Source organism: Zalophus californianus, chromosome 10, assembly GCF_009762305.2.
Source record: "Zalophus californianus isolate mZalCal1 chromosome 10, mZalCal1.pri.v2, whole genome shotgun sequence".
NCBI lineage: Eukaryota > Metazoa > Chordata > Mammalia > Carnivora > Otariidae > Zalophus > Zalophus californianus.
The window spans coordinates 70,945,495-70,967,826 of NC_045604.1; the positions used below are offsets into that span (position 1 = coordinate 70,945,495).

General features: G+C 60.0%; 2 protein-coding genes across 3 annotated transcripts; both read right to left on the reverse strand.

Annotated features, from left to right (window-relative positions):
- Nucleotides 1–222: 222 nt before the first annotated feature.
- Nucleotides 223–6,662, reverse strand: HS3ST6 (heparan sulfate-glucosamine 3-sulfotransferase 6). Its single transcript, XM_027612861.1, has 2 exons — nt 6,250–6,662; nt 223–950 (listed from the first exon to the last, which is right to left on the reverse strand). The coding sequence occupies exons 1-2, from the start codon at nt 6,660–6,662 to the stop codon at nt 335–337; spliced, it is 1,029 nt and encodes a 342-aa protein (XP_027468662.1). The 3' UTR covers nt 223–334.
- An 11,432-nt stretch (nt 6,663–18,094) lies between these two features.
- On the reverse strand, nt 18,095–22,266 carry MSRB1 (methionine sulfoxide reductase B1). 2 transcript variants are annotated; one of them, XM_027613685.1, is made up of 4 exons: nt 22,111–22,266; nt 20,404–20,552; nt 20,074–20,188; nt 18,095–18,951 (listed from the first exon to the last, which is right to left on the reverse strand). In XM_027613685.1, exons 1-4 carry the CDS (start codon nt 22,163–22,165, stop codon nt 18,920–18,922), a joined length of 351 nt encoding a protein of 116 aa, XP_027469486.1. In that variant the 5' UTR covers nt 22,166–22,266; the 3' UTR covers nt 18,095–18,919. The 2 variants fall into 2 exon arrangements, with proteins under 2 accessions (XP_027469486.1, XP_027469484.1); XM_027613683.1 differs by lacking the exon at nt 20,074–20,188.
- Nucleotides 22,267–22,332: the final 66 nt, after the last annotated feature.

Sequence of the window (22,332 nt, forward strand, 5' to 3'; positions counted from 1 at the left end):
GACAGGCCCTAAACCTCTCTGAGCCTCAGGTGCTCATCTGTCACATGTGGCCAAGCTCACTGCGCATCTCAAGGGATGTATAAGGACTGGGTTTGGGACCACTCCTGGCATATGAACAGTGTCCTGTATGGGAGCTGGTGTGATGATCCTTTCCCTGTGCCGTGGCCCCTCCAACCCCCACCTTGCAACCCTCAAGGTGACGGGGAAGAACACAGACCCAAACTTTATTTCTTAAATATTTTCCTCTACCCATCATCTGTACACGGGCTGCTCTGGCCAGGGGATGGGCACCAACTGAGGTTCCTGAGTGTCCACACAGGATGGCCTGTCCTGCTCAGTCCCAACCGAAGTCCTGGCCAGTCATCTGGTAGAACTTGCGGTTGAAGGGCCGGTAGAAGTCCCGCAGCCGTTGGACCACGGCCGCGGGCACCCGGGGGTGGGGCCGGCCCTTGGATTTCCCCAGGCAGCGCGGGTTGCTGCTCCCCTGGGCCTTCTTGAGGCAGGGGAAGCCCTTGGTGGCATTGAAGTAAAAGTGCTTGTCCGTGACCACCCGTTTGAGGCCCAGGAAGTCCTGCACACGGCCCACCTCTCCCGCCGGGTCGCTGACCAGGCGCTCGCCGCTGACGAACAGGAAGCGGGACAGGGGGAAGAAGCGCAGCCAGTTGTCCAGGTGCTGGGCGTATAGGCCGATGCGCACGGCACTCCAGGCCGTGTCCACAGGGCCCAGGCCGTGGCGGAAGGCCAGGGCACGGAAGCTGGGCAGGCCCGGGGTCTTGGAGAGAGTCTGGGCATAGTCGGAGATGGCCCGAGTCACGGGGTTCCGCACCACCACGATCAGCTTCGTGTCCGGGGACATGCCGTGGATGCGGCCAGGAGCCTCCCGAGTCACGAAGTAGCTAGGGGTTTTCTCCATGGTGATCTGCCCGTCCAGGGTGCGTGGCATCAGGCTCCTGGGCCACGGGGGTGAGGAGAGGTAGATGAGAGCGGGTACTGGCCCCCAGGGACCCAAGACTAACCTCGCCTTCCTCCAGGGATGTCCCAAACCTCCAAGGTGGGCAACCCTTCCCCAGCAAACCCACCCATCCTACGTGCTTGGGTGGGCAGCCTGGGATATAGGCCTTGAGGGCCTCCAGCCCCAGCACAGGCTCCCCGCCCCCCTCCCAGAGCTAGACTGTGCCCACACCCAACACTGCTGGGGCTCTGGCCCCAGACCCAGTTCTCCTGAGGCCAGCGGCCTGGACCTCCCCCCACACAGCCCCACCTGCCTTCCCCGCCCCACAGGCCCCTGCCCTGTAAGTACTTCACACGACACTTTCAGTAAGTAGCTGATGGCATCCCCTCATCAGACCATTAATTATTGACAAGTGTCCCCAACAAAGGGCAGCTTCCCCCTTCCCCCTCCCTCCCCTGCACAGCCTCTCTGGCCTCTGATTATAGCCCTGCTAATTCTCACTGACCTGGACCGGATCAGAATGGATCCACTGCACACTGAAGAACAGTGAGTGCGGTGGCCTCCGGACCCGTCCCAAGTCCCCCAGCTGCCTGGGCCTCCCAGACCTGGCTTACACCCCAGAGTGCCAGGCTGCAGCTGCAGCATTTCTGGCCCAGGGAAGGGAGCACCGATCCCATCCCAAGGTTCTGGGGGAGTTGGCTGGCGACAGCCCCCTGACCACCCAAACCTGGGGCAGCCCACCCCGCCAGCCCAGGGGGGCAGGTACCCTGAGCAGTGTCTCGAGGCCACACCTGCCAATCAGGTAGTACAGGGTGAGGCTCAGCGGGGTGTGGCCTGGCCTGCTGAGCAAACAGCCCTGGGGGAGGGCCAGGAACTAGGTCAACATAGGCATAGGCTGTGGGACCTGTGCTAGAGAGGGGAGGCCTCTGCGGGCTGGCCCCACCTCATGTCCTCTGAGGGAGCTGCCCCTACCTGGCCCACAGCCCCCAGGACTTGTCCCAGCCAGGGAACTGACCCAAGGGTGGAGTTCAGGTTTCCATCCAGCCTAGGGGACGCAAGTCCCTGGGAGGCTGGGCCTGAATTTCCTCCTTATGCTCAGACTCCCAACAAAACTCAGGCCAGGTGGACACGCAGATGCACAGACCCACGAGGTGGGGTGCTTAGCTTGGAGGGTGCTAGTGGTGGGACAGGAATGTGTACATGTGAGTCCAGGGCATGCCACTGGTTCCCTGACACTCCCCCCCCAGGGGCTCTGGGGGGTCAGATGGGCTGCACCGTCTGCTAGCTATGGGAGCTTCCCCCTCCCTCAAAACCAGGCTCCAGGCAGAGCTGGTCTACAGAAGCAATGGGGACAACTCTGCTTCTCCCATCTCATGAACGACTGGGCTGGGACTCCCTCCACGCTGCTCACTGCCCCATTTGATAGGCAGGCACACGGAGGCTCAGGGAGGAAGAAGGAAGGGCAGGGGGGACGTTAGCCCACAACCCTGGACTGCAGCCGGGATCAGTTTGGATTCTGCTCCCAGAGCCCCGGCACCCCTCAGCCTGCCTCCTGCCACTGGGAGTACAGTTGGGAATAGTCCCCAGTCCTCCCCCTCCAAAGGGATAAGTTCAAGGACACCTTGGCTGGTGACAACACCAAGGGCTGAGATGCAGGACTCATGAGATGGAAGGGAAGTCTCCCTGCACTGAGCCTCACTGCTGAGACCCACAAAGTGTGCCAGGCTAATCAGAAGCCACCGTCCCTGGGGTGCTGGGTGGGGCATTCAGTTCAGCATCCCACTCTTGGTTTCGGCTCAGGTCTTGATCTTGGGATCGTGAGATCAAGCCCTGTGTTGGGCTCCGTGCTCAGCGGGGAGTCTGCTTGGGACTCTCCCTCCCTCTGCCTCTGCCTCTGCCCCTCCCACACCCCAAATAAATATGAAATCTTTAAAAAAGAAGAAGAAGAAGTCACTGTCCCTCCCTTCATCACCTTCCCCAGGGAAGACAACAGCCCCGATTGCTCAGGGGATGCCGCCCCATCTTCCACACACTCTTTCCATCCCTTCTACCCCCCGGGCACCCAGTGGCCCCAGAGGTGCACCATCTTTCCCTTAGCAGACTCAGCACTTCGGCTTCTGAACATCCTGCTCCCGTTGGCTCCTGCCTGGTGGGGAGGGGGGCTACAAGGAAGAGGTAAGGGGACATCAGCACCTACCGCTGCTGTCTCTCCAAGGAAGTCAGAGGAGGAGCCGAAAGAGGTGCCTCAAGGACCCACCATGGAGAGGAGTGGGGATGGGGCAGGGGCTGCAGACTTCCCTGGCCCACTCCTGCCACACACCAGCTTGAGCTCTGAGATCTTTGGATCAGTGACTCTCCCCAGGCCCGGCCCGGGGAGCGGAGTAGGGTGGGGATGGGGACTTTTGAGGGGTGGGAGAGACTGGGGAGGAGAAGAGGAGCAAGACTCTGACCCCCACACGGCAAACATCTGACAAGCTGTTCTATGGACCCCCCCCCCCAAGTTCATCTGGTCTGCATTTCCTTGTGGCTTCAATCCAGCCCTGGGCGACTCTCCCTCATCCTCAGCCCTGCTCACTTGGTCCCACACCTCTCCTGGGCCCCATCCAGCCAGGCCTGGGACCCAGCAGAAACCAGTCCTGGCTTCTGTGTGGAACCCTGCAGTGCTGGGGGGAGCGGGGGCCTTGAGTCCCCAGTCACATGAGCCTCTCTCCTGGTGAGCAGCGTGAGATAAGTCCCACTGAAGCCGGGATCCCTCCCCCCACATACTTAGACCCCAAATTCACTGCTCCTGCATTCGCTGCTTGGGCTCCCAGAGCCAGGGGGGTTCCCCCACCTGCATCCTTCCCCATCTCCTTTCACTTTTCCAAAATGCTATGATCAAAGTAGAGCCCCCACCTGCCCCTCCTCCCTCCTGAACTGAGACTTTGGGGTGTTTGTGTGACCCTCACAGCTGACAAGCAGAAGGTATTCAGTGAGTGAGTGAATAAAGAAAAAAATGCTGAGTTTGGGGGCACTTGAAGGTCACAGTCTGCAAGACAGAGGACCTTCAAGAGCCTGTGAGATGAAGTTCCTGGAGCCCAGGAAGAGGCAACAACTTTGAGCAGCCCAGGACCGACCTTCCAAGTCCATGGGAAGGACCAAAGTCACTGCCTGAAATGAGATTGGTCACAGCCCTGTGAGTAAAAGGGGGAGGGTCCCAAAAATTCAACTGGGGTCACTAGCTGCTTCCTCCTCTACTCAGTGCCCCAACTCCCTACCCAGAGCAGGGCTCTGCACCCACTGGAGGCCCAACCCTGGACCTGAGAGCAGACAACACTGCCAGACCGTGCCCAGGGTGGGGCAACTTCTTTGCTTTAGGGGAAACTGAGGCAGGGATGGGCATTTTCAGAGGCTCACTGAACACTCACAGCTGGTGGAAAGGACAGATAGTCCCAGAGGCACAGGGCAGCTGTGAGCACAGCAAGTCCACCTCCACACTTGTCAGTACACGGCCACAGTCCCTTTGGGGGCACCTGGATGCACGCACCCCAGAAGCTCAGCCAGCCTGGCTCCTGCTGGCTCTGCACTGGCCGGCGAAGGGTCGGTGCTAGCCAGCTCTGAGAGACAGCTCTGGATTAATGGAGGCCACTGGCACCTGATCCTTGGCACCCTCTGCGTCCCCCCCTACCCCCAGGGGAGGGGGCTCTAAAAATGAGAAAGTAGAAAGTGTCTTCTCCACCAGAGTTAGACATGCTCCTGAATCTCCCACCTCCCACCTCAGGCACTCCAGGATCCCAAGAACACCTCCCCAGAGCGGAAAATCAGGCCCAGCTGCCTCTCAGGTGCCTCACCCTCCCCAGCACTGGAGCATGCACCCGGGGAGGGGCTAGACAGGGCCTCCGGACCCCAGGCTCTTTGAGAACCCTCGGGGACTAGCACTGCTGCAGACCCTCATTAGCCCAGCTCAGCGCGCCCCCCCCTCCACAGTTCCTGCGGTCAAAGCTCTGAAGTTCGCTATAGGTAACAGTGTGTCTTCCACCCCACCCCCGCCCCTCCTCCTCTTCTTTCTCTCCCTCTGCATAGCAGTGAGGGATTAGGGATGCTTTTGGATGCTGCAGCACTGTCAGAGTGGGGTAGCTGTCTCTCCCTGAGCATCCAGGATGCTGGGACTCAGCCAGTTGGGTCCAAGGATGGACTTGCTTCCCTATCACCACCTGACTTCCCTAGGACCCCCAACAGCAGCAACCCTTCAGAGCTCAGGACCCAGGATCCCCGTTCTCACTGGGGCCCCTCCAAACACATGAGTGGTTTTAATGCAAAAGGCAAAGATAACAAATAGGAGTGGGTGGGGGCCGGCCGGGTGTGGGGTGGGTTGGGGGGGGAGGGGAATCTGGGAAGAGGAAACTGGTGCACCGGGGAGTCAAGAGTCTGAGTCCAGCCACCCTGCACTCCCCATTAGTTCCCCAGGTGACCTTCGGCTGGGTCCTCTCTGCCCGGTACTTGGGGATGAGGTGAGAGCTACCGGGAGTGGGGTGACTCACTCTCCATCTGGAGGACCTCATTTCCCCGCAGGAAGGGACAGGGCACCATGGCAGGCTTGTGCACAGTTGAAGGAGGCAGAGCACAGGGCCTCACGCTGCTTCAGCCCGGACAGGGTGCTCCCCCACATTCTGCCCCGGCACCCCAAGGCCATCCTGGTAGGTGGCAGGGCAGCTACAGAGCCCTTGACATGAGGCTGGGGTCCCAATTCCCACCTCTTCCTCCTTTCTAAATAAAACCCACACTTTCTCCAGACCCCCAGAACCACGGAGAAGGATTCCTCTTCCCAGGATTGAGGCTTTGGGGAGGGGGCAGACACTTTCTAGGAGGCTACAGGGAAAATACTTGGGGTAACTGGCCAGAGGTCAGACACGCTCTCCCAGAGTGATCCAGTGGGGAAGAATGGATGAGCATGAAGCATTTCTAATGCTTCTCAAACCCCACTAGCTTCCAACTACTCATCTGGGATCGAAACTCCTCCTCTCCAGTCTTGCTGAGATCCCTCATTAACCCTGAACCAGGGTTTTCCCTGGACTTTTCAAAGTTTCTGGGAGCCCCCGGCCAGTGACTGCTCCTCCTTTCTGTAAAACGCAATGCAGGGGGATCGTGTCCCCGAGGTCAAGCCTCGGCCCCCCACCCAGGCTGGTCTCAGCCCGGATCCCTGGATACCTCACCCCGCCGTGTCTCCAGTGAGACCCCAGCGGCGCACATGCTGTTGTTCGAAGGCACTCGCCAGGGCGCGCACCGAAGCCGACGGGGCGGACAGGCCGGGCGCTCACCGGTACCAGGCGAGGCCGCGCTCGTAGCACCTGTCGAAGAAGTGGGGCTCAGAGCCGAGCGCGCGGACGTCGGGGTGCAGCCGCAAGAACTCCAGCAGGGCGCGCGTGCCGCCCTTCTTCACGCCCACGATGAGCGCCTGCGGGAAGCGCCGGCGTCCGGGGCCGCTGGCCACCGGCAGGCCTGGCGCCCCGGGGCTGCCGACGGCGCGGAGCGACTCAGCGCGCGCGGGGGCCGGCACCGGGGCGCGGGCGGCCGGCGGGCAGCGGCTCGGGAGGGTGCAAAGGCAGTAGGCGCCGAGCACCAGCGCGGCGAGCAACAGCGGCACCCGCGGCGCCCGCAGCGCGGCCCCCGGCCCGGCCCCCGCGCCCTGGACGCCTCCGGCCCCGCCGCCCACGCCGCCGCTACCTGCCATGGGGTTGTGCCGCGCCCAGGCCCTGGATCGGGGGTTGCAGGAGGGAGCGCATCCCGGCCCGTGCCGCGCTCAGCCAGCCCGCGCCCGGCTTCTGCTTTACGCCCCGCCACCGGGCGGGCTGGAGCTGGCGGGCGGGGCGGGGCCAATAAGCCCCGCCCGGCGCCGAGGCCCCGCCCCCGGACCACTGCTCCGCCCGGGACTCGCCGGCGCCGGTGGAGGCCCGGGCGCAATTTGGAGCATCAGAGACTACCTGGACGCGCCCTCTCGGACACCCTGCGCTCCAGCCCGCTCGGCTCCAGGGTCGTCACCATTATGCGCCTGGGTGCTGCGGTGACCGGTCGGCTCTGAGAGCCATGACAGGACTGAGGTGCCTGCCCCAGGACCTGCTCCTAGAAGATGGATCCCGGGCCCTCCCGGACCAGGGCGGAGCAGCAGGTGCGCGGGCCGAGCAAGTGGATCGAGGAGGCGCGTGGACCCCGGCCCTGCTGCGCAGAGGGTTTCCCGGGCGTTGAGGGAAGTCTGAGGGGTGAAGAGGGCGCGCTTTGCTGACAGTAGGCTTGCCATTCGTCAGGGTCACAGCCCTGGCGTCTGGAGAGGGTTGGCCAAGTATGATTACCATTTTAGAGTCCGGGGAAACAGGCTCAGGGATGACAGGCGTCTGTCCCAAGGTCCCATGCAGACCTATCTCCTGACCCTTTCTACCATGTCACACCGCCTGTCTGTGCACCTGGCGTTGCCCTGGGGTGTCAGGGACCCATCTCTGACGCTGGCAACGTGGCTCCTGTCGGAGAAAAGATTCAGGAGAGGCGGGATGGGGGAATGGAAAGAGGAACCCAGGTCCTGCCCCCAGGAGCTCCTGCTGAGGAGCAGTGAGATCCAGGGGTTACTCACAGTTATGGGACCTGCTGGGCACTGGACACTCTGTGGGAGCTTTATGCACCCCCAGGTTCACTGAACCCCCAGCACAGCACAAGAAAAGCACAGAGGAGAGAGGGCTCAGTGAGCAACAGTCCCGGGTAGACAGGGAATTGGACCCGTCTCCTCTCTCCACCTCTGCCCCAGACTTCCTCACCGCAAGTAGGTTCCCCATGGGTGTGGGCTCCCCAAAGAGGCCAGCCTCTCTCCAGCGGATGCTCAGAGTCCACTGCCCTGGGTTCTGCTTGTTCCTGAGACTAAAGGCATCTGGACAAGTCCCAGAAACCTGGGGTACCTCCAAGGGGCAGGGGCCTCCATGACCCACAAACATTTCCAGGGCTCCCACCCACAGGCAGCCCTGGACTGAGGGGGCTCTGCAGAGCCAATGGGGTGAGACCACTGATCAGGGCCCCAGCCCAGGTCCCAGACACCAGGCCTGCACCTGCTTGTCAGGGCAAGACTCAGCCAGGAGCCCTGGAGGCGGGTTGTTGGCACAGCACTGTCGGTGCATGTTGATACACACAGGGTCACAGGAAGTTCTTCTTCGAGTCTAGCTGAGAAGGGGATTTGTTCCAGACAGGCTGGTTCTCCTTAGAGCTCTGCTGGGTGGGGCCCCACTCCACCTGCAGCACCCTCCCACAGTCACAGGAGGCAGCTCTCAGGGCTCCGAATGCAGCACTAAGCCCTGGTGGCCCCTCTGTCTCCCTGCCCAGCACAGGCATAGTGGGTTTCCACCTCCCAGCCTCCACTCATGCTGTTCCTTCTTCACTCATGCTGTTCTTCCCACTGAGAATGCCTTTTCCTCAGCCCCCCAGCCCTCCCGCCACCCAGACACCTGCTTCAGGGCTTTCCAGAAGGAATTTATCAAGAACAGCAGGACACTAATATGCTGGGGGCAGGGGAATGAGGCCAGAGACAAGGACAGATTACTAGCTGACCCCCTCCCTCCAGCCACCATCCAACTGTCAAGTGAGGGGTGGGTGCAAATCTGGGGACACCCAGGCTGGCAGCCTTGGAACATTTGCTCACCAGTGTATCCCCAGCACCTAACAGAAACTGGCTGATACTTGACACTTGACAAACTAGACACTTGTTAAAGGTCAGCTGGTGGAAGGATGTAAATGGAGGGAGAGGGCAAGGAAGGCTTTCTGGAGGAGGTGAGGGTCAGGCAAGCATCCCGAGGACAGCAGCAGCAGAGAGCATGGGGCAGGGGTGGAGGGCAGAGGCCCGTCTCCGAGAGGGAGTGCACCCTCGGAGCCCAGCCTGGGCCTCTTGTTCCTTCCTCCTCAGTCCTGATGCTGAGTAGCAGCTTTGCTGAGATGTCACGTCCATACCATGCCTCTGAGCCATTTAGCACGTAGAATTCAGTGGTTTCCAGTATGCTCACAGTGCCGTGCAACCTTCACCACAGTAGATTTTAGAACATATTCATCACCCCAAAAAGAAGTCCCACCCCCATTAGCAGTCACCCCCCGCTCTCCCCTCCCCCAGCCCCTGGCAACCTCTAACCTGCTCACCGTCTCTACAGATTTGCCTGTTCTGGACGTTTCATGTAAGTGGAATCATAGAGTACGTGGTCTTTTGCAACCGGCTTCTTTCACTCAGCATCACGTCTTCAAGGACCATCCATGTTTTGGCAGATTCAGAGCTTTGTTCCTTTTTATGGCTGAGTAATGTTCCACTGTGTGGATGGACCACCTTCTGTTATCCATTCGTCTGTTGAGGGACGCTGGCTTGTTTCCGGCTTTCGGGTTATTGTGAATAAGGCTGCTGTGAACGTTCGTTCACAAGTTCTCGTGTGAACACGTCTCCTTTCTCTTGGTCATATATCTGGGAGGGGAATTGCTGGGTCACACAGTCACTCCATGTTTAGCCCTTTATGAAGAGTCCTTTTGAAGGTTGAATTTGGGCATTTCAGAATCTGCCTATCTGTGCTCCTCACACACAGGGTTGCTGCCTCCCCTCCTGCCCGGGATGTCTGAGGGCCCCTCCCATCTGCCCCCACCCCAGCTTGCCGTCAGGGTCCAGCCCTGGCTCTCCACTGGCTCCTGCCTCTGTGATCTAGGGACAGTGGATCCCCCTCTCGAGCCACATGGTAGAAAGTGACTTGAAAGAAACCAGGCCATGGGAGCACAAGGCTGGTGATTGTCCCTGCACCTTGAGAGGGTCACCCACCTCCTGCCTGTCCAGTCTCACCTCCTCTGTCAAGAAGAAATGCATCAGCAAGTCTCTCTGCCCACCCAGACTTCCCCGGGGGTGAGGGGAGCTTGGCTTTCAGGGTCCAACATGGCTCAGTCCCCCTTCACCCAGTCTGGGCTCCCTGCCCAGGCAGGATGGCCAGGCAGAGGTCCGTCTGTCCACCCTCCCTAGGCCAGTCGCCAGACATTGAGCTAGTCAGGTTTGTTGTGCTGGCGGGCAGGGAGAAGAGAGACCTGGGGAGAGGAGGTGGGCTGAGCTTCAGCCTGCTGGACCAAGTAAACACCATCCCTGGGGGAGATGACAGGGAGGGCCAGAGCAGAGCGGGACAGAGAGCGCCCGTCTAGGGAGGGAGTCCTAGGGAGGAAGCTCATGGTGAGGGGAGAGCCCAGCCTGGCCTCCCAGACCCATGACCCAGCTGCCCAGCTATGTCCGAGTGCCTCTGCAGACTGTAATTACTCCTTCGTGGGTGATTGTGAGCCCCATCTGTCTCCTCCCCCTACCCATGAGCTCTGCAAGGGCAGGGATGGAGTCAGTCTTGATCCTTTCTGCGGCTCCACAGCTACCCATGGTAAGCACTCATGAATGTTTGCTGAATGACCAGTGGACTGGCTCTGTGGGGGCGGGGGGTGTGTGTACGTGTGCAGCTGAAAGAGCCTACGTGCGCACCCCTCCCCACACTCCTCTCCACCTCTTTCGCAGCCTGTCCCCTCCGCAGGGTGGGCACCCCCAGCAGGAGCCCCCACGGGCAGCAGGGTGGGGTGTGTAAGCAGCTGCCCTGCTCCGGAAAGTGATTACTAACACTGTGCATCCCTCCCTCCACGGGGGACAGCTGGGGGAGATTTCACACATGCGGGGCTTCTAGGAACTCCCTTCCCTGGAACCACACCCCTACCCCCTAGACCCACTCCTGCAGTCTGCTGGGGTTCTGGAGCCTACAAGGGGGGCCAAGGCGAGGGGGCTGCGGCCGAGGGCATTCCCAGCTGTCCTTGATTTGTGTGGGGTTTTTCCACTTCAGATGCCGGATTTGCCTGAGCACATAGAGGATGCGGTTTCCTCCTGGAGAGGAACCCCTGAGAGACGTCTACCCACGACCCCACCACCCCCCCGCGCCCTGGGAGCCCACTGTTCCCACCTCACCCTGGTAGGGAGCACTGGGGGTCGGGGGGTGGCACGTGCAGCCCAGCTCAGTGCTTAGAGGTCCTTGCTGTCACCCAGCTCTGCCCCCTCCCAGCAGGGGAACTTGCAGCTGTCAAGTCTCCCTGAACCTCACTTTCCTACTTTAGAAAGCAAAGATGACACTAGCCCCCATCTCTCCAGGTGCCTAGCTCCCAAGCCGTTTATGATAAGGAGGCAGTGGACGAGTGACGGGGACCCCAGCACAGGGGTGCCCTGAAGCTGCTCCCGCCCTGGCAGACCTCACTACTCATAATTCATCTTCCCTGGAGACAAGACTGGAGAGGAAAGACTTTCCTGGGGCCTGGCTTCCTAGTGACCAGCTCCCCCTGGGGACAGTGGGGCACAGAAGGCTTTGCCAAGGCAGATGAGATTCCCAGTGTCAGGAGAGACAGATGAAGAGGTTCCCTTGGCCAGAAGTGGGGAGGAAGGAGGGCCTCCGGGATCAGTAGCCACACAGAAGCGGTCACACACCTGCAGGGAGCCTGCCTGAGGCCGCAGGATTTGCCGAAAGAGGCCAGACCCCTCTCCTGCGCAGGTAGGGCCACCAGCTGGCTTCCAGCCCCCTCACTCCTTTCCCTTAGGTCTTCCTGGAGCCATCAGCACAGAGTGGGCAGGGATAACAATATAGCAACCCTTCCAGGGTGCAAGAGGGGCTTGCTGGCAACAGCCTGTATCCTCAAAATGAATCTAAAGGGTCTCATGCAGACAGGACTCTCTCTGCCCCCACACCATCCCCACTTCCTCCAGCTTCACAGCCCCAAGCCAGGCCTCTGAAAGCAGACGCCGCTTAGCATCCTGGGGAAGGCTGGGTATCATCTCAATGGTCCCCACATCAGGGCACTGGGGCTCTGGGGCCAGATCTAGCCATCCATACCCTGTCGAGAGTCCCCAGGGATGACACGGTGACTGTGAGCATGTTCCATTGGGAACGAGGAAGCAGGTACAGGCTCAGGAGCCCCGTGCTCTGCAGAGGGCCCTGGACCGTGTGTGCACGTGGGGTGTATGTGTGCGCGGGTGTGCACTGTGGGGGGTGTTCACAGGCTTGCCACTGGTTCCCAGCCACCTGTCCCAATGTGGGAAGCCCCAAGTGTGCAGCTCTCCACACACCGGTGACCTAGGCCCAGAAGCAAGTCCAGCCTGGCCGGTGGACGGGACACCAGAGAAGGCCACACTCCATGCCCCCTCATTTCCAGGGGAAGCACGCCACCAGCACAGTTGGCCAGACAGGCATGCAGCCAGTCTTGTCAGGCTTGGCCCTCAAGGGAGACCCAGAACCCAGCTGCCAGGACTGAGCATCTTGGGGCAGGCGCCTCAAACTCCTCCCCTTCACCAGCCCCCGCCCTAAGATGCAGGCTTCCTGGTCTGACCAGAGGACCCTGAAAATTGACCCCCAACCCCCTCCTCAGAGAACAGTGACTCTGTTCCCTACACCGGCCCTTGCCGTCCTCCCTCTGACTCCAGCTTCCCTGCTCTCCCCATACCTCCAGACACACATCAGGGGTTCCTGGTCAGAGATGGGGGTCCAGCAAAAATCCACAGTGTCTAGACTAAGGGAACAAAAAGCCACTAGAGTCAGAGGTGGAGGGCACAGCCCAGGCAACAGGCAGACTGCACCATGGGCGTGCAGAGCCCACAGGGCCCTATCTCCTGCTACTCCCGCTCCCGAAATGCAGCTGCCAAGCCCTTTGAAGCCAAGAGTAGCTTGTAAACGTCGTCGTTGGAGATGAAACATGATAAGACATGAAGACGGGCTGAAGCATGGATAATCTCTGCAGTTTTACAAGGAACAAATCACGCCTGGAGACAGACCTTGGGGGGTGGTGAGGGCTTGGGGTGGAGGGAGCCTATCTGCAGGTAACCCTCGGCCCCTCCCCTCCAGTCAGCCACAGGGGGCCCACCAACTGTCTTCTCTGTGCCTCTGGCCCCTAAGCTCTGGTAAGCAGAACCCCAGGGCCAGGGTAGGGTGGTCAGTGGTCCTGGGGTCCCTGCATTTCCCAGACCACGGACACACTCATGGAGATGTGTGGCTTGGCTCACTCATCCAGATAGAGGGAGTGGGCAGAAGTAAGTGGAATCTGGTATCTGTTCCTTGGTTACTCAGGGCTCAGCATTTGGGAAGGGAATGAGATGAAGGTGCTGTGGTCTCTGACCTGGGCAGGGGTGACACCTGCAAGGGGACAGCAGGGACCCATTCTGTGCACATGTATAGGAGACCTGCCCAGGGCCCCTGCGGTGGGGGGGAAGGAGAGAGCCACCAGGAGAGGCTTCTAGAAGGATTCTGGCACATAGGGAGGGGATGAGGAAGAAGGAACAGCAAACTGGAGAAGGCAGGAGCACAGGGGCATGTTTTAGAAAGGAGTCTGGCTGGCCGTGAGGCCCGGCTGCAAGGGTCTGGGTGCTGGGGGTGTGGATAATAGAAACCGCATAGTTATGGTGCATGACTCTGCTATCATCTGGGGAGTGGAAATCTAGCTGGAGAAATGGGGTCTGTGGGACCAGAGCCAGCAGAGTCTGGGGGAACCGCTGAGGGAAGTTTGTGGTCTGTTATTTTGCAAAGATCACAGCAGTTGGGGGAGGCTAGCTCGGGGCCAGGCAAAGATGCGTGGGAGGTGGGAGCCCGGAACCTGGTGCCCCAGGGTGGGCCGGGGTGTGGAAGGGCCGCGGGGAGGGGGAGGCAGGGGGCGTCGGTGCACGTGGGTCCCGCCAGGCTGCCCTGGAGTAGGGGCTGGAAGCGTCCAGCCAGCACCCGCGCACCCTGCAGCCGTCCCACCTCCCCCACCTCTGTCCCGCTCCAGCTGACTCGGGCCTCGACTGCTCTCCCTATGCCCGTCACTTTTGCGAAGCCCACCAGATGGGCCCTGCACCCTCGGACACCCGGAGACCTCAGCCTGTGTCCCGGGTACTGGCATGTTAGGCCTCAGTCTGTGTCCCAGGTACTGGCATGAGGGGCCCCGGGGACGCCGGCGCTGACCACGGAGCGCCTCGGGGGTCGCGGGGCCCTGGGCCGCAGCGCGGACCCGTCCTCGTCGTCGGAGATGCCGCTGCGCCCCTGGCGGCGCCTCGGGGAACTGCAGGGCCTGGCCGACCCGGCCTGGGGCACGTGCAGCGCGGAGCGAGCTCGCCCCCTGCCAGTGGGTGCTGCGCACGGTGCCTGCGAATATCTACGGCAGAGCAGTGATGCTAGACTGTGTGCTAGATATGGGGAGGGGTCCTTGACCACGGGTGCACTCGGAAGGGGGTCATCGCCCTGGGTCCCCTACCAGGACATCGTATGAGGGTGGGGGCACGGTGGCGGGCTTGGCGGTGACCTTCGCTGACCTCTCTGGGGGCGCCTCCTCCCACTTGCCGGCCCAGCCCACAAACAGGCCTGGAGTCAGGGGGTTCCTGGGACCTAGCCATCGGCAGCACTCCCACCGGGGTCACGGCTGTCCCTGGCACTTGTCACTCAGAAAAATGGAAAGCCATGAGTGAGCACAAGCCTCACGCACTGTCAGTTCACTCACGCCCTCCGCTGTGGGCCCCTGCAGGGGGTCAGTGGGATCCCAGACATTTGTCTTCTCTCTCCCGCCAGTGCCTTGCCCTGGGTGCCCCTGCGTGCACGGGCCTGCCGGCTGCTGGTGACTGGGGTTGACAGAGCACCACGAGCTGTCTGCCCCTGAACAGAACCCTTGGCTGCAAGGCCGTGCCCTGGAGGTTCCACTTGGCACGGAAGGGGGCACTGGTGGGGGATGGCGGGAGCTGGGTTCTCAAAGAGTCTTTTGTTTCTCAAGGAGGAAGCAGGGCTGCAGGCCAAAGGGGATGGTGTAACCCAGCAGAAGGAAGGGGGTGGGGGGAGATTTATGATTCCACAGGAGACACCTCGCTCCCACCCAGCCCCCGGCAGACAGACCCTGCTCATAGCCATCCATATCCAAGCTCCTGATGAAAGGGGACCTCAGGGCTTTGGGGCCCACCCTTCTCCCACCACCCCTCCAAGGACCCTGCTTCCAGCCCTCCCCACTGCCAGGGAACCTGGATGTGTGGGGGTGTGCTTGGAGCCCGGTAGTCAGGCATTTTGCTCTCACGGCATCTCTCCCAGCCTCACCAGCCCCAGCACCAGCCCGAGACACCCACAGTTCCTTCAGCCCACCCTGCTATAGATCCGGCCCCGGAAAGCCAGCCCCAGGGCCATGTCCTGGACACATCGGTCCAGTTTGCAGAAGGCCAGCCTGTTCTTGGATCCAGTTCACTCAGGGACATGCTGAGCCAGCATGCTGAGCCAGGAGTGCTGGGAGAGATGAGCAAAGCCCAAAGTCCATCCTAGCCCTGGGCCTGGAGATTCCTGCTAACCACTCAGCGGGCTCCCTCCCCACCGCCAGGCAGCTTCAACATGCCTGCTGCCTTCAGACTATGCTCAAAAGGTGGTCACCACCTTCCCAGAGCCACTGTTCCTCATCTGGGGCACAGAGAAGAGGAAAGGGAAAGGTGTGGGCAGAGAGAGCCTGAGGCCTCAGGCAAGTCCCTCCCCATCTCTGAGCCTCCTGTTCCTCCCCTGCAGAATGAGTGCCTGACCCACGACGGTTAGGGTAGAGACTCAGGGCAATGTTGCCCATGGAAGGGCACTAAGCATTCAGTCCCTGCGTACCTACAGTGGGCTTGCCCTCGGCCAAGGCTGGCTGCTAGACTCGGAGTGTGCGGATCACAGGCTGGCCTAGGCAGTGCCCCGGGGCTGATGACGATCCCGGGTGACTAGGGCAGCCCCAACTTGGGACACAGAGGGGCTCCTGCAGGAAGAAGTCAGGCAGAGGTAGGAACTGGAATCATGGGGCAGAGGGCACATCCTCTGCAGTCCCAGGCGGGGGTGGGGGATGTTTCTAGCAGTTGCCGTCAGGACTGGCCCCCAGCAGGGCAGAGTTGGAGATGTTTTCTAGAGAGGGAGGCTGCCACACTGCGGGGTGGGGCAAAGAGCAAAAAGCCCCTCTTGCATGGGGTTCTTTTGCATGGTTCTCCGTGGTGCTTTCTGTCAGTGCTGACCCCTCCCAGCTGCTGCACAACTTCCTCTGTGCAGATGACCACTGGCCAACTCAATGTCCGGAATCTAACCCACAGAGTGACATCTGCTTGGAATCCACACATCTGTCGTCACCCTCTGCCCCACCCCCCACCAGGAGACAGGCTGGATTCCACAGAGGAAGGTTAAGTGCTCCACCCAAGGTCACACAGTGAGCCAGCAGCCCCTGCACAGACCAGCGACCCCTTGCCAGAGCGGGGACCCCTGGTATGTGGCTGGGGATCGGGGGTGGGGGGTGGGGAAGGGCAGTCCCGTCATCAAAGAATGAACAGACCAACAGTGTCACCTGCCTCCCTGCCCCTCCCTCCCCACCCATTGACACCTCATCCCTCCTCTACCACCCCCACCCTCACACCTGCAGGCCCCAGTCCTCCCAACATGGGGATGCTCCCAGCTGCTGAGTATGTCCACTTCCATGACGCCTTCAGAACTAGGGGATGACCACAGGATGGGCCCCCGGGGAGACAGGCCTGAGCTGAAAGTCCATTGACCGCCCGCCTCCATCAGCCCTCCTCTGACACAGAGCGTGTGTGTCCCCTGGAATTGGAGTCAGGCCAGAGCCCGTGTCCAATAGTCCCCGGAAAGTCTGATTATTTCCTTTTCGCTGGTGCACAGTCACCCCAGTATAGGTCCTTTTGGGGAAGGCTGGGGGAAAGATTAACAGTATACAATTTTTGGCCATGTACCAAGATCTTTCCTCAAGGGGACCCAGCCTCCCTGGGTCTGTAAACCGGCTCAAGTCTGGGAACTGACTGAGGGATCATAACTTTGTTTTTATGATTCAAATTAGACTTCTGTTCACTTGACCTGGAACACTTCTGTTCGTTCAGATCAGTAAGAATTCAGGAGGCTTCCCTTCGATTTCACGTCCAGGTACACCGTGACCAGCTCGCCAACGGCCAAGCTCTCTGCGCCTCACACCAACCTGACTGGCGCTCCGACTCCGCGGTCTGTCTCAGGCACCATACCCTCCTTGCCTTGGGCACATGACCCCTGCCCCTCGGGATCCAGTGATCCCCATTGCATTTCGTTTTCCCAGCTCGCTGCCAGTCCTGTATGTAATTTCTGGCCTCGAGAAGATGCTGGGGCTTGCTCACAATCATGGTGAAAGGCATGTCCTCTGGACCCGAGGTGGGGGAGTGGGTTTTAAAGGATAAACCAACTGTGACACTCCCATGTCCCTAAGCCTTTGGACCCTCCCTCCATCAAAGCAAGGCAGTACAGGCCGCCTTCCGGGCCATGTCTCAGCCAACCGAGTGACCAAATAGTTCGAGCCCCCTCTCATCCCGAGTTGTACCATTAAACCTCCAATCTCTGCTTGGTGAGCCCCTATCAATAAATTCAGCCTGATCCAACTTTACTTTCCTTTTACCATCATCCCACCCTTTAATATCCATTTTTTTAAAGATTTTTTATTTATTTATTTGACAGAGAGAGCACAAGCAGAGGGAAAGAGGAGAAGCAGGCTCCCTGCTGAGCAAGGAGCCCGATGTGGGACTCGATCCCAGGACCCTGGGATCATGACCCGGGCCGAAGGCAGCCGCTTAACTGACTGAGCCACCCGGGCGCCCCCCTTAATATCCATTCTTACACGTTCCTGGATTTGTCCATAGAATTTGGAAAAATCATGTGATTCTTCTGCAGTGCAGCCTACCCCCCATGGGTGGCATTCTGACCTCCCCCCTCAGGGCAGGAGCATGCATCTGTCTGTCGCCTGCCGTCTGTGCCCTCTCAGGGCCTCTCTGCGTGCTCTATGCTGCCACCCGGGAAGCTCCTCTTGCTTCTCTCATCTGTCATTGCTGAGATGATCCTCCCGTTGGCATCCTCCTCCCTGACCAGTGGGGCCAAAGCACCAGGCCCCTCATTGCCCCTCCACACAGTCTAGCATCACTGCTCTGCCGTAAATATTCACAGCCCGACCATCACCTGACGGGAACTGTCCCTCAAACACGCCGGAAGGCCCTGGGGCAGTGAGGCCCCTCTGTCCTATGGCTGCATCCCCAGCAGCAGGCTGCACCTACTCAATGAATATTTGCAGAACAAGTGAAACAAGGTGTCCTGGCATCCCTGAAGGGAATGAAGACAGCAGGCCTGGGTTCCATTTGTTTACTGATCTCCTGAGGACTCCAGGGGGGAGTTAAACTGGGAGGGGCCGTGGCATCACCCACCCCCCCAGGTGTGTGCAAGAAGCTACAGCCACCACTTCGTGGGAAGGTGTGAGCTCTGGGCTGTGAGCTCCCCAGCCCTGACCTTGCACAATCAAGGTAATGGAGCAACCACTGTCCTAAGCCTGAGTGAGGCAAGGTGTACCCACCCGGATTGTGAAACAGGGAGGATTTCTTCTCTCAAAACTGAGAGACCAGGGGTCTGTGCCCTTGGCCCGCTCCTCCAGCAGGTCACAGATCTTCACCACTCTGGCTGCCTGGAAGGGTTTCATCAGAGTGCATCATGTAGTGACCGGAGTTGGGGCAGCCGGTGAAGGCTGCCTCCCTTTGCATTCTGTCTCCCCGTATAGCCTGGGGGAGATGGGCACGAGCTTTGGCGAGGGCCAGAGCCCATCTCAGAATCGGGTCCCACAGGGGTGAGTCCAGACAGGCAGGGAGAGGGCAGTGGGCTGAGGAGAAGAGAAGGTGGGGTGTAATCAAGGCTTACAGCCTACTTCCCTGAGACTCCCATATGAGCAGGAGGCTAAGGTGAGCCCACAGCTGGCCCTCCAGGCTCATCCTGGCAGCAGGCTACGGGCATCATGGCAAACAGTGCTCTTCCCAAAGACAACCTGCGCAAAGCCAAGACCTCCTGATGCTTCAGCCAGCCCCCACCCCCACCCCGTCTGAATGTCTGGGGTTCCAATTCCAAGGTGCGATGGCCAGAGTGTGACCAGGGCAGTGTCCAGCTGGAATGGGTATGCGCTGCCCACCTACAGCTCCTGAGAGCCAGAAGTTCCTTTGCCTAAAAGAAAGGAGGGAGGGGAGAGAAACACAAGTCACTGCTACATTATGCTTCAGATGCCATCCCGAGCTAGCCAGCCAGCTCCAGCCTGCAGGACCGGGCAGCTGGGAGGACTCAGGCACCCAGCTTGGGGGAGTCTGTGTGCCCCGTTTTGTTATACGATACTTTTCATCAGCTACGGTCCTGCTGGGGGCACATGGGGAGCTGGGATTTGAGCTACAAAGGGTAGGGAGGAGTCCAGAGGGGCTGGCTGGGCAGAGACGTGGGCTGGCTTGTGAGCACCTATGTGAGCAGGAGGCCAAAGGGCCAGAAGGGATGCCGTGCTCAGATAAAACTCACATGGGAAACAGCTGCCCAAACTGCCAGCACAGGGAGCCCTGCTTTCCCAAAGGTCAAGGTTGGCCACTTTGCTTTTACGTTTCATTCATACCACACGCCCGTTCCCTATAGTAATAAGGCAACGGCTTTTCTCATAAGTGAAAATCCCCTTTGGGTTTCTTCCAGTTAGTGAAAACAGGCGCTAACGTATAAGGTCTTTCACAAAAGTGTAGTGGCACAAGGGAAACTTTCAGAAAGCGAGAGATACTCTTCACTTAACACCATTCTGGCTGATGAAAAGTTTCGTAGGAGCAGTCTATTTGCAGAGAGTGGGAGAAACCCGTAGTAAGCATACTGCCCACAGGAGCATATAGCATATTGCCCCCGGGGCACCACGTCAATGCACCTGTCCTCAGACAGGCCTGTGAAGGGGGCTTAGCAAGCAAAGCCACCATGCAGAGGAGGAGACCCGCTCAGAGAGGCTGAGCAGCAAGCCCGTGGCCACACAGCCCCAGCCCCAGCCCTCGGCCTCTGCCTGGCCCTGCCTGCCCCTCCAGTCTCCGGGAAGAGCCAGGCCCCCACAGAAAACCCTCCGCCTCATCCACCCTCAGATGCCCCTTTTTGGGGCACACATGATCAATCAGGACACCTGCCCCTTTGGGGTGGCCCTGGGCAGCTCCTGAGCAGTGTGCTTTGGGGCCCCCAGGATTTGTCACTGTAAGTGGATGAGAATAATGTGCCCGCTGCCCCTGGCCCTCTAAAATGTCAACAGGCCTGTGTCCAGCTACCGGAAGGTGAGCTCACCTTTCGGGATGAACTTCAGCGAACTGCTAAATATTCAGAAGCGGGACTGCCCCGGCTTGGGGCCATCATTCAGGAACTCATGGCCCAGCCCGTTCCCACATTTGCCGCAGGACACCTGGCAAGACCACGAAACAACCATGCAGTGGCCCCTCCTGCCACCAGTACATGGTATCCCCCCCCAACACCCATTTCCCAAAGTAACTGCTGGTGGGGGAGGTCGATCTCCATCCTGGGCCTGCACAGGAAAGCGGTCCTGTTTCCCTGTTTCCATCAGGACCCCAGGCTCTCCCTGACCAACACCCCCTCACCATCCCCTGCTGCTGCACCCACCTTTAAGGCTTCAGGTGAGTTGCGCTCTGGACGCTTGTCCACACTATCAGCATGAATGGTCTCAGTGAAGGCGGGCCACGGGGATGAGTGTGCGTACTTTGAGCGGCTGGAGAAAAGCTCATAGCCACACTTGGCGCACACATAGACACCTGGGGGCAGAAGGAAAGGCAAAGGCAGATACATTGGCTCCACTCTCTGGGGTGAGCTGCCAAATCCTCACTCCCAGAACAGAGCACTGTCCCCATTTGCAGGGTGGCCTGCACATCCTCCCCACACCCTCGCCTGCCACCCCCAGGCCTGGGTATTGGCTCCATGAGGCACACACCACTGAGCTCCCATCCAGAGGTTCTTAGCATGTGCCAGAGCCCAGGAGAACCGCTTTTCACTTATCTCATTGACTCTTATCAATAGTCCTGTGATGTACACCTTGCCATTTTAGCTTCGCTGTTTTAAGTAGGCAGGTGCCCATGCCCAATGTGGGGCTTGAACTCGTGACCCGGAGATCAACAGTCACATCCTCTACTGGCTGAACCATCTGGGTGCCCCTTTTCCAGTTTCGTTTTGTTTTCTTAAGAGGACCTTTCCGGTTTAGAGATGAGGCAACTGAGTGATACAGAACACTCCACTCGAGGGTGTGCATTCAGGAAGGAGCCCAGTGGTCTGATGAGGATGCAGCACATCCAGCCCTGCAGGCCCCAGCCCCCCTCTCTTCCCAAGTGGCCATTCCTGATGCCCAATGAAGCCTTAAGCTGGACTCCAAGCCACTGGCCTGCTCTCCACGTGGGAAGAGAATGGTCCCAACAAGAAGGTCTCCAGGACAGACAGAGGGCCCAGGAAGACAGAGGGCCAGGGAAGAGAACAGGTTTTAATCTATCCCCAAAAGATCACTTTGAGGGGGGGAGAAAAAGGTTGTAAAACTGACGTCCGTCACAGCTGACGTCCACAGATGCCCAGTGTCACAGCCCAGCCCCCTAGGGGGCTGACACCCAACAGATCCCACCCCAGGGAGAGCACTGCCCTAGTCTTATCTGTGGGCATGCTACCATATTAGTCCATTACCAGGAGGCACAGCCCAGAAGGGCATCTCAAAGCCTGGGGCCAGGGCTGAGGGTTGGCCATGCCCCAAACCACCCCACCCCTCCTCCCCCACCTCCACTCAGGCTGTCTGGTCAAACTTCACTGGCACTGAGTGGCCTGGCAGCTGGAACCCCAGGGCTCTGGGCAGATTGGGGAAGCACCCAGGCGGGCACATTGGGTCAAAAGGGAACGCTCTGTGCTTGCCGGCTTACCCCGCGGGTTCCAGGAACAGGGGAGGGGAAAAGGCTGGGGTATCATCAGCGGATGCCGTTGGACAAGATCATCCATCGCGTCCCTCTGAAGTCCAGATCCTAATCTGGACCCTCCCCCCCCCCACTGGCATCACCCCTTCCAAGTACCCTGACCCCACAGATTCCTCCGGGAAACCGCCTCGCTCACGCAGTCCTCGAGGTCATCGACCCCTCTCTCTAGTGTCCCCTCTCCCCTCAGGTACCCCTTCTTTCCAGGCCCCCAGCCCCCTCTCTCCTCCGGGACCCCCTTTATGCACACTCGCCCCCGTGGGGTCCGCCCTTCCGGGGTTCCAGGGCTCCACCGCCGCCCGAGGGCAGCGACGCCCCCTCTAACGCGCGCTCCCGCCCCGCTGTCCTCTCAGGAGGTCACGGATCATACCCGGCTCAAAGTGGTTCTGGAAAACCTCGCCCCCGAAGAAGCTGCAGAATGACATGGCACCAGCGAGACAGCTAACGTCCGCCGCCCGCTACGGATCCGAGGCCGCTGGCCCGCGACAGCCGGGTCTGCACCCGGGGTTCCGCCCCTCCTCCCGAGGACAAATCACTGCCCGGAGCCTGCCGGGCAAACCAGAGGCCCCGCCCCTCCAGAGGACCAATCACG

Bases quoted from the DNA above. Each gene is read 5' to 3' on its own strand.
- HS3ST6 (XM_027612861.1), bottom strand. From the start codon at position 6,662: ATGGCAGGTAGCGGCGGCGTGGGCGGCGGGGCCGGAGGCGTCCAGGGC. The intron at 951-6,249 runs GTGAGCGCCCGG...CCCGTGGCCCAG, and splicing joins CGCGGCCTCGCCTGGTACCG to GAGCCTGATGCCACGCACCC.
- MSRB1 (XM_027613683.1), bottom strand. From the start codon at position 22,165: ATGTCATTCTGCAGCTTCTTCGGGGGCGAGGTTTTCCAGAACCACTTT. The intron at 20,553-22,110 runs GTATGATCCGTG...TTCTGCCCCCAG, and splicing joins CCAGAACCACTTTGAGCCGG to GTGTCTATGTGTGCGCCAAG. The intron at 18,952-20,403 runs GTGGGTGCAGCA...CCTTTCTTTTAG, and splicing joins ACTCACCTGAAGCCTTAAAG to GCAAAGGAACTTCTGGCTCT.